Source organism: Prunus persica, chromosome G4, assembly GCF_000346465.2.
Source record: "Prunus persica cultivar Lovell chromosome G4, Prunus_persica_NCBIv2, whole genome shotgun sequence".
Lineage (NCBI taxonomy): Eukaryota > Viridiplantae > Streptophyta > Magnoliopsida > Rosales > Rosaceae > Prunus > Prunus persica.
Genome location: NC_034012.1, coordinates 7,093,270 through 7,105,254, shown reverse-complemented (window position 1 = coordinate 7,105,254; position 11,985 = coordinate 7,093,270). Strand labels below are relative to the sequence as shown.

General features: G+C 39.2%; 1 protein-coding gene across 1 annotated transcript; it reads left to right on the top strand.

Annotated features, from left to right (window-relative positions):
- Positions 3,368-6,660, top strand: LOC18781225 (MDIS1-interacting receptor like kinase 2). The gene is made up of 2 exons (XM_007212735.2): positions 3,368-5,993; positions 6,095-6,660. Exons 1-2 carry the CDS (start codon positions 3,368-3,370, stop codon positions 6,448-6,450), a joined length of 2,982 nt encoding a protein of 993 aa, XP_007212797.2. The 3' UTR covers positions 6,451-6,660.

Genomic DNA, 11,985 nt, shown 5'->3' with positions numbered 1-11,985 from the left:
AGAGAGAGAGAGAGAGAGAAATCAGATTTTATGAAACCTTTTTTACAATAATTACGATTGTGCCACTGAGGGTTTTTTGATCGTATCTTTTTCGTTCGAACTCCAATTCGAGCTCACTACGTGTCTACGGACTCATCTCACCGTGCTCTACGCAACGGTATAGTCAAAATTCCCAAATTATTTCCCGGTAAAAAAGTCAACTTTAAACTTAATAAAATATTATAGGGGCAAAATGGTCTTTTATCTGTATAAATTAATAATTAAAAATTTATTTAGGACCGCGTCGTTACACTTTATCTGCATTTCTTTTGGGTTCTAGCTCTCAAACTTTGGACCTTTATGAGTGTTGTCTTAGGGAGAGCTTATTCAAACAAATATTTCTTCAATATGTAAGAGTTAGGTTATTCTTGTAAAACTCTTTGTGGATTGAACGGCTTTTTACTGAGAATGACATTCCCTTCATGCATTCATATCATACATGTAAAAATATTGGCTAAGTATGAAAAATGGTTTTTCGAAATAATCATTTTCTCAAGCTAATTTTTGGCGGCTTTTATTCCTTACCCATCAAATAAGAAAACTTGATTGTGTGGGATTTTAGTATGAAGTATATATTAACTTAATGAGCTATCATTTTTAGCCTAAATCGTATTTTGCACTAAAATCGATTTTTCATATTTTGATTTGGTGGGAATTTAATTTTCTAGTATTTTTATTTGAATCCAAATGGGGGTTGCTTCCTTATTTACAATGTAAACTTAAGTAAATTGAGTAATATAAAAATAAATGAAAGTAAAAGGACAAAGACATTTACTTAAATGTTGAAAATATAAATAAGGTAATCTGCCTGTACTGCGCCCTCTGGAGCATTTCATCAAGCAGTTTATGGGCAATTTGCAGTGATCAACATCTTCACCTCCAATATGAATTCCGAGCTTGTAGGGAACCCCTCCTGCCCCTATATAGATCCGCCCTTGTATATAGGTATGTTTTTAATTTATTCCACTTTACCTGAACCCGCTCCATGTTGGTCATCTGCTTTTGTTTTCTTCCACACGTAAATATCCTTCATCTTCAAAAGCTCTCTACCTTTGTTCTCTTATGCAGACTTGATTTTTCCACTGATTACACTAAAGTCAAGGTCTTTGCGCGTTTCACGACCCACATGCCTTCCTTTATGTAAAGTTGATCTAATTGTAATCAAAGATATATGCGAATACACCTTTTTGATGAACTCTAAGTTTCGTCGAACACGAACATAACACACACATATATATATATATATATATACAGAGAGTTTCTATTGAGGGATTCCTCAAATAAGCTTATTTGAGGGATACTTCTTGTAGGCCCCACTCCGGATTGTATTTCACTAATCCAAACTGTCTATTTTGTAGATACTCATTCAAAGATCATCTCTACAAAAAATCACTTGAATCAGATATCATTTGATCACTCAATTAAATTATTGAAATTTTAGTATTTTCTTGAAGCACCGTGTTCATTGATTTTGTAAGACACAATTGGATGTCGAAATGGGTTCCGATTTGTCTAATTTTTTGTAAGGATGATCTATGAATGAAGACCTAAAAAATAGATGGTTTGAATCATTGGAAAAAAAATTGTAGGGTAAACTAAATGGCGTCCCTCAAATAAAATTATTTGAGAAATCCCTCAATAGAAAGAGACTGTATATATATATATATATATATATTTGGGAAAGAGACAAACTGGTTTTTGAATAGTGGGAAACTCTGGCAGACGCTGCTTTGGATGAGAACAACAACATTAGGATGAAGAGACTCATTAGGTAGCTACTCCTGGGAACCATTTTTATGATAGCCAGTCAGGTACAAAGTTTCGCTTCTCCTATCCCGAATCCCAAACAAACCACCTTCCTTCTATTCTATATTATGCCATTAAACACCGCACAAGTGGTAAGAGTTCCCACTGATTACACTAAAGCGGCACAAGTGGTAGTAGTTTACACTGATTACAGTGAAGTCAAGGTCTTTGCGTTCACAACCCACACACCTTCCTTTATGTGAACCAAAACTACAAAGTCAAGGTCTTATATTTCATACCACTATAACCCATAGTGAAAGAGCCACCCATTGCCATGGCAATTTAAGGGTGGTCACTGTTTACACAAATAATTTCTGCACTAGCAATTTTTTTTTGCTTTCCCACCCATTGCCATGGCAACCTAAGGGCAATTATTATTCAATTATTATTCATCCATTGCCATGGCAATTTAAAAGTGAGACTAATGAGGTGTTAGCTGGATTGGCTCAAACTATTAGTGTGCTCCCAAGTCTTGGGTTCAAGTTTTTCTCTCTCCTTTATAACTTTGGCAAACAAGAAAGAAAAAAAAGAAGAAGAGTAATTGGAGTGGATAGCTGTCGTCGGTACTTAGGTTAGGGTGCCTTTTAGATTTGTGTTTTTTCTTTAATTTTAAGTTTTTAAATTTTTATTCAAAATTAAGACTGTTAACTTTAGGGTTAAGTAGTGCAGGTTCAATTCCTTTCACTGTAAAGGGGGAGAGCACGGATGTGGCGCTTCAAAGTTTTTTACGTTATTTGTCCCTAAAATTTTTACATTATTTTTAATTTCTAACAAAAAGCCATTAAATATCACGATTACTCAAAGTAAACACAAGAAATTAATAGCACAGTTGAATGTGCACTCTCTTTAGGTGAAGATGTCGAAGGTTCAATGCTCTCAATGGTGCAATATTTTTACATTTAATTGAGCTTTATGCCATGGCCGGTCCGATTCAGGTAAACCCACCAGTCTAGTTATATAGATAGAGGAGAGCATGGGTCTTCCTTGTTTGGTTGGATTGCTCATGTGAGAGAGTACAGGCAAGAATATCTAGCTTCTTCCTTGATTGGTGGGATATGAGATATGACGAGCAAGGATTATGCATAACAATTAAACTTACAATTATTTGGCAATATTCATTATTTGAATATGAAAATCTTATTGTAAAATCAGTAATTAAATTAAAAAATAAGTATTGCATTTATGACAACCAGAAGTAAAGCATTTATGACTCTCTAAATTAGAGATTATGATTGGAGTTGAATTTTTTAAAACAGCTCCAAAGTAGGGAGTGTGGTGGAATTTGCTTAAGAGTAGGTAAGGTCAACCTTGTGTCCACAAAGTTCAAACATTGCTTTTATGAGTCGGACTTTAACAGAGGCGATTTCAAAGTCTTCTCCCATATTCCAAATTTGTGGAAAAGTAGTGATCAGGAGGTCTCAAGTCATCTCAACCAAATTTGCGGAAACGGAAACAGTACATGTAGACTAATAGCTATAAATAAAGCCATCAAATACACAATTGTATGAAGAAACAAAAAACAATGACAAATTTATTCTGCGGTCTAGCTTGCCTTATCTTGTATGTCCAGCTGTTCTCATCACCAAACATTGCTTTTGCTTCTGCTACTTCTTCTGAGGCCGAGGCTCTTCTCAAATGGAAAGCTAGCTTTCAAAATGAAACCAAAAATAATCTGACCTCATGGGCTTACTATCCAAAAGTAAATACAAACCCATGCAACGTTTGGACTGGTGTTTCATGCAACACTGCTGCAAGTGTCAACAGGGTCAACCTCACCAATTCTGGGATACAAGGTACGCTATATGAATTTCCATTCCTGTCCCTCCCTAATCTCGAATATGTTGACCTCAGCTTGAACCAACTCTTTGGTGCCATCCCATCTCAGATCAGTTCCCTCTCTAGACTCATCTATCTTGACCTTTCTCATAATCAGTTGTCTGGGAAAATCCCACCAGAAATTGGTCTTCTAAATAGTCTTCAAGTCCTGCACCTAAATGAGAATCAATTAAATGGCTCAATCCCTCAAGAAATCAGCCAGCTCAAGTTTCTTAATGAGCTTTGTCTGCAAAAAAACAATTTAACAGGTCCCATTCCTCCAGATTTTGGAAAATTAAAAGACCTGACCATGATGTACTTGTTCAAAAATCAACTTTCTGGTTCTATCCCTTCCGAAATTGGAAATTTGAAGTCTCTAGTGAAACTAGGCATTTATAAGAACAATCTATCTGGTTCAATCCCGACATCTTTAGGTAATCTAACAAACCTTACCCTTCTCTATGTCTACGAAAATAAGCTTTCCGGCGTAATTCCAAAAGAGATAGGGAACTTAAAATCTCTTGTGGATCTACAGTTGAGCGAGAATCATCTAAATGGTTCCATCCCCTCTTCACTTGGTGACTTGAGCAACCTAGAAATCTTATTCCTACGCGATAACCAACTTTCTGGCTCCATCCCCCAAGAGATGGAGAATCTCAAGAAGTTGGCTGTGCTGCAATTAGAAGCTAACAACTTTTCTGGTTATTTGCCCCAAAATATTTGCGGAGGCGGATACCTAGAAAACTTTACAGCACAAAACAACCACTTGATAGGTTCAATCCCCAAAAGCTTGAAAACTTGCAAGAGCTTAGTGAGACTTCGTCTTGAAGGGAACCAACTGACAGGCAATATATCTGATGACTTTGGTGCCTATCCAAATCTTAGATTCATTGACCTAAGCCACAATAACTTGCATGGTGAGATCTCACACCTCTGGGAACAGTGTCCACAATTAGAAACCCTACGAATTGCGGGGAATAAGCTTACTGGTAGTATACCACCTGAGATTAGCCATGCAACCCAAATTCATGAACTCGATCTTTCTTCCAATAGTTTAGTCGGGGTGATCCCAAAGAACTTTGGGAGATTGACTTCTTTGGTGAATTTGATGTTGAATGGCAATCAACTTTGGGGTCCTATACCCTCAGAATTTGGATCGTTGATTGATATTGAATATCTTGACTTGTCCACCAACAAATTCAACGAGTCAATTCCAGGCATTTTTGGTGACTTGCTCAAATTACACTATTTGAATTTGAGCAATAACAAGTTCAGTCAAGAAATTCCGTTTCAGTTGGGGAAGTTAGTTCATATGTCTCAACTTGATCTAAGTCACAACTCATTTGAGGGTAAGATACCATCAGAAATGAGCGGTTTGCAAAGCTTGGAGACGTTGAATCTTTCCCACAATAATCTTACCGGTCTCATTCCAACAAGTTTTGATGAAATGCATGGCTTGAATGACATCGACATATCCTACAATCAACTGCAGGGTCCAATCCCCAACAATAAAGCATTTCAAAATGCTCGAATGGAAGGGAATAACGGATTGTGTGGCAACGTTGGAGGACTAAAACCCTGCAATCATTCTGTGGAGCATAAGCATACCTCAAAGAAGGCGTTCTTAATCATTTTCCCTATCTTGGGAACACTTTTACTTTCTTTCCTGGCATTTGTTTTGATTGGAAGAAGAAGAAGTAGAAGAAAGCAAGAACAGGAAATCGAACAAAGCAATATGCATGAAAGCTTTTTCTCAATATCTAATTTTGACGGAAGAAAAATGTATGGAGAAATCATGGAAGCAACCAATGGTTTTGATGTCGTTCATTGCATCGGGAAGGGAGGACAGGGAAGCGTCTACAAGGCAAAGCTCCCGTCAGGCAGCATTGTTGCAGTGAAGAAATTCCATCAAACACTTGATGGTGAGGAGGCATCTCGGAAGGAGTTCCTTAATGAAATAAGGGCCTTAACTCAGATACGACACCGAAACATTGTGAAGTTTCTTGGCTTTTGTTCAAGTGCCCATCACTCGTTTTTGGTCTATGAGTATTTGGAAACAGGTAGCTTGGCTGCAATCTTGAGCAACGAGAATGAAGCTAAACAATTGGACTGGAGCACAAGGGTGAGAATTGTAAAAGGTGTTGCTCATGCGTTGTGTTATATGCATCATGATTGCTCACCACCAATTGTGCATCGAGACATAACAAGCAGCAACATTTTGCTGCACTGTGACTATGAGCCTTGTGTTTCTGACTTCGGCACTGCTAAGCTTTTGAATCCAGACTCGTCGAATTGGACTGCTCTTGCAGGCACATATGGATATGTAGCACCAGGTAAAATACTGAAATAAGGAACTTTTCATTATAAAAAATTATTAATATTAAGTCTAGATATAACTATATCGATGATTTGCTCTTCTTTCATTTGTATGCAGAGCTGGCTTACACAAGGAAGGTAACAGAGAAATGTGATGTTTATAGCTTTGGAGTGCTGGCACTGGAATTGATTTTGGGAAAGCAGCTAGGCGATTTTGTCTCCTCCTTTTCGTTTCCATCCACCACCTATGCAAACATATTGCTCAAGGATGTACTGGACCAACGCCTTCCCCCTCCAACGCCTCAAGTTCTAGATGAACTCGTAACCATTGCAAGGCTATCAATTGCATGCAGACATTCCCATCCACAATCCAGGCCAACAATGCACATGGTTTGTCAGGTGTTATCGTTCCAAACGGCTTCTTCCTGTAGAGGACCAGACGATACTACACTTGAACAACTCATTAAGATCTGAATTGCGTGTGACAGATGAGTTTTGAACAAAAAGACCATCCGCGTGTTTAAACATACTGTATTTCATATGAACTTCAGCATGTTTTGTCAACTATCCTTTCATTTGTTAGAAATTATTTAGTTGTTCCTTCTTTATCTCAGTCAGTTATTTTGTACGTGTTATTTAAGCTGTCAATGAGAATTTACTTCAGTTCAACAAAAGCTCTCTATCTCTTGTCGTTTGTGTTTCCTAAATTATCAACATCATCCAACTACTGAGTTGTCGTTTGTATCAGTGTAAAATGGTTTTGCCATATTATCCCATTTATTACCACCTCTCGGAAAATTCACTGCCTAAATTTTAATTTCTTGGACTAAAAGCTTGTGCTGAATTTATAATTTGCCAGACGCAGCTGGCTCAGTCCAACACCAAATTGCTTGGACATTTAATTGGAATATGGAAAAGTACTCCAACATGTGTTCTTGGCATGATCGTACAATAAGTAAAATAGCCATGGCCAATAAAGAAAAGAGAAGCAGAACAACCATAGGGATAACTATAAGATATGCCAAATTTGAGAAGGGTCAGGTGTGGTCCACTCTAAACGTTCAAGAACTCCGCCCCTCCGCTTTAGTATTCTACTCCTAGTTCAGTCTGGGCCGGCCTGCAAATGTTTCCAATTTCGAGAAAGACTGGCCCCAGCCTGAAACTTACCCGCCGCGACAACCCCTGGCCCTGGGCTGACATGGTGGCACTGGCTTGCCTTTACTAGGACTTGCACTAGGTGGCTTTACATTTGGGTTTATTTTCTCTGCCAGGTTAATATTCTTCATCTTCATAAACTCCCTAACCGTTCTTCTCTTCTGCAATGACAATAAAAAACTTGATTAATAACCAATCATGCTCAACAATTGACGACCCCTTGTGAGCCCCACTTGGCAAACTATTTTTAGTCTCTATTCAAATATCCTCCTTCCAAAAAGCTAATTATCTAATTGTGATCAAAGAAATAGGCGAATACAATTTATATATATATATATATATATATATAGAGAGAGAGAGAGAGAGAGAGAGAGAGAGAGCCGAGACAGAGACTAAACTGGTTTCTGAAAAATGGGAAACTCGGACAAACAATACTTTGGATGAGAACAGCAGCAATAGGACTAAGAGACTTATGTAAACAGCGTTGGTCTTTAGAACCATTTTTACGATAGCCAGCCAGGTCCCAGGTATAAGTTTTCGGTCCTCCTTCACCAATCCCACACCCACACCTACATTATAAAATGCCAGTAAACACCATATAAGTTGTACCGTTCGTGAAACAAAACTAAAGTCAAGGTCTTTGCACGTTTTAAAGGCGTTGCATGTCTCCGTTTATTTTGAAAGTAACTTTGAAAAGCAACTCTCTTTTAAAAACAACTCTTTTTATACCCATATTATCATACGGTTTTATGACTAATAACAGTTATTTATCTTGTGCCGACTGTCAAATAGGAGTCCACCATCTGTCCAAATCATGCAAAGATATTGTCCTTATTTTAACTTTAATTCTTGAGTTGAATTAGGTCCAATTGACCTCTAGAGATAGAAATATGTCTTTTCACGTTTCAAAGAAGGAGATAAAAATATAAAAAGCAAAAGATAAAGGTACAAAAAAGAAAAAGGTGTTTATGAAGATGAAGAATATGAACCTTGCGTGTCAAACATATAATAGAAAGATAGATCCTTGCGTGTTTCCCACAACGAACAAACAAGAACAACCAAACCTAAACAGCACACCCAGGGACGGATCCAGGAATTTTTCCTCCGGGGGTCAACTTTTAAAAGGTTAAAAAAAATTTCTACAAAATATACCCATAAATATTTTTATTATTAAGAAATCCTTTATTCAAACTAAAGGTAACAAAACAAAATTAAACATCCTTGGAAAAAAATAAAATAAAAAACCTCAACAACTAATCAAGAAAAACATCAATATTCATCCCATAAAAATAAAACGATAAATTATCATTCATATATAATTCATTGAGAAAACAATTGAGAAAACACATATTAAATCAAGTAACTTCCCCAGATGAGTCTTTCACATGTGGGTTCACAAACTCTAAAAGCAGAACAGTTGTTTGGATGGCTAACAGAGACAAAACTGTCAATAGCCTTGGCGCCAGAGTTTCGCTTCGAAAAGATGGCTCATTGGTCTTGAGACCGATGTGGATGGCGCAACTGTCTGGCAGACCAGCACCAACTCCAGTAGCCTTGATGTTGAGAGAGCAGAGCTTTTGAATTCTGTCAACCTTGTTCTGAAAGATGCACATGGTAAAATTCGATGGCAAAGCTTTGATTTTCCCAATGACACTGTTCTCCCAAACCACCCTTTGCAAAGAGCAAGAAGCTGATATCCACTTTAGGAAGAGGGACTTTTGGACGAAAAAAAGGAAGCGCTCTGCGTGCACTCCTTCTTGCTGTGCTGAAGTTGAAGTTGCTGCAACCCTTTGAGGCATTTCCTCGAACAGATGGCGGGCATGAATTGCCCAGCCATCCAGCCATTGCAGGGGTCAATTTTTCTTCCTCTAGTGGCGGATTCTGGAGTTGCAGGGGTCAATTGACCACCCTTGCTCCTCTGTGGATCCGTCCCTGAGCACACCAAGTTGTTTATTTATTACGAGTGGTAGTGGATCGTGCCTAAATTCTAATCTATCTATATATGAATGAGAAAACCTCTTATTTATTAAATTATTTTATCATAAAAGATCTCGATACTATTAGTTGTATAATCACTCAGACTCACTATTATATTCTATTTTTATATTAAATTCTAGGCACATTAAATTGGTTTTAAGGCGTTATGAATATGTTCCACTCTACAAGTTGGTAACAATCTTGAAAGGACCCGTCCCGAATTTTTCGAAACCCGAGGCGAACCTTTTAGAATTCCTGACATCACCTCGATGTCAGGCCCACTTACTAAAGATCGAGACTTCCTGCCGAAATTTCGGCAAAGTCTCCCCTAAAAATTGGACATTTCCCAAAATTTTAACCTTCATAAAAACACATTTAATATTCCCAACGGGCAGCATGCACAATATAATTTCATGCAATCCACATAAATGGCCTTCCTAAAATTCTCAACTACCAAGCATGCTAGCCAATCAATTCACGCCTTAAGCAAGGCAAACAATAAATTCAAAATATAAACTAGGACTGTTAAATTTCAACATGCAAGGTTTTAGCCTCCTAACACAATCACATTTTCACTTCAATTTCAGGACCAACAACAAGGTCCGAACTAATCTCTATAAGACTAACATTTAGTCTGCGGCTGCACCTAATAACCTTAGGCTGACTACGTACCCTCCTTGAGGGATCAAGCCACACGTAGTTCTTCCATAAATCTCAATTCCACACTTAGGCGATACCTTATTTCATTTATCTGTATTTCACATAATCTCCCCATACGCCGGTACAACCAACGCCACGTATGGGGTCTGTCAACACGCCGGATAACCTACGCCACATGCGACCATGCCATACTATCATAATATCTCCCCATACGCCGGTACAACCAACGCCACGTATGGGGTCTGTCTCAACGCCGGATAACCTACGCCACACGAGACCTGCACATCATATCACATATCTCCCCATACGCCGATACAACCAACGCCACGTATGGGGTCTGTCGACACGCCGGATAACCTACGCCACGTGCGACCTCAACACAATATCACATAATCTTCCCATACGCCGGTACAACCAACGCCACGTATGTGGTCTGTCTCAATGCCGGATAACCTACGTCACGTGAGACCTGAACATCATATTACAAATCTCCCCATACGCCGGTACAACCAACGCCACGTATGGGGTCTGTCCGCACGCCGGATAACCTACGCCACGTGGGACCTAACTTTCACTTGGTGGTACTTGTAGTGTAACCAAAATCCGGGCAGGTACCTAAGGTAGTGCGTATAGCACTCCAAACTGACATTCTAGACTCTTTTGTACCCTTGTACAAACATATAAAATTATAATTATATAAATTAATTCTAATATTGTGTAACCCTTCACAATAGTCTGGCACCCGGTAATCCCCCCTAGAAAGGTGAGATTACTCCAGGAGAATCACGGTCAACCAAGGGTCAAACTACCCTAACCCTGGTCAAAAGGACCTGCGGAGCTTACGACCTCCAATTTCCGATCCGAAAGTCCCTATGGGTTTTACAGGGTATAGAACATTCGTCCTGCAAGTTTGGTTCAAATCGGACGGTCGGATCGCTCACGATCGCACGATCTGACGGTTAATATAAAATATAAACTTTAAATTATTATTCGGAACATCCGGGGCTCCGATTCACAATCAGTGAATTCCTACACGATCCTAGAAATACCTAGATTAACATATATTAAATTTGGGACCATCCAACGGTCCCAACCTATTGAACCCGGATAACGCACAATAGGCGATATCCGTTCGGTAGTCAAACGATGTCCGAATTGAGATCCGCGAAATCCTACGAACTCGTGACAACCTAAGGATCTCATTGAGACATAGTGCCACTTTTTTACAGTGCCCACGCGCCGCCGGAAAATCTCAAAACTACGGCTCCAAACTCCTACCCTAGGTATAACACCCTATTTGGAGCCACTTTTGTTCTTGGACCTACCCCAAAAACTGACCGGAAGTGGCCAGAATTGCGTTCCTAAAACTGGCCGAAATTTCAATTCGAAAATCGAATTGGCTACGCTAAGAATCGATCCAATCCTACCCAACCATCAGCTAGAGCATGCAGAAGGGATGAATTTCCATACCTTGATCGCCAGAAATGGCGGCCGGAGGAGGGAGATCGGAGCCGGCGAAGTTCGGGCGACAACCGGGCAAAAATCGCCATTTTCCAGCGGCTGGAGCGGCAGCCGATGTCGGGGGAGGGCTGGGTCGTGACGCCGAGGCCGAGCCGGTCCTTTTGGCACTGGTCCCGTTCGCAGCCCGGCCGGTGGCCGGAGATACGAGGAGAGAGAGAGAGACCGACGGGAGAGAGAGAGAGCTCGCGAGAGAGAGAGAGAGAGAGAGAGAGAGAGAGAGAGAGAGAGAGAGAGAAATCTGAGTTTTTATAAAAAATTTCATTTCGAAATATTTATGATTGTGCCACTGGGTTTCTTTTGACCATATCTCTCTTGTTACAACTCCGATTCGAACCCACTACGTGTCTATGAACTCGTCTCAGTACGACCTATCCAAAAATACTAGTTACTACCCCAAACTCTCTCCGGTTAAGAATATGACCAAAATGCCCTTATCTCAAGGGTAAATTCGTAATTTCTCTTAAATAATTAAATAATTTAAATAAGGGTTAAATTTGGGGGTCGGGGTGTTACAAATCTTATCCTTCAACGACTTCGATTGATGAATTGAGTCTTTCACCAAATTGCTTAGACATTTGAAATATATGGAAAAGTACCAAACATGTGTTTTTGTTGTGTGGTGTTCTTTGCAGGATGATCATACAATATACGTATCCAAGGAGGTCTTAATTAATAAGAGGTGAATAAATGAAGAGA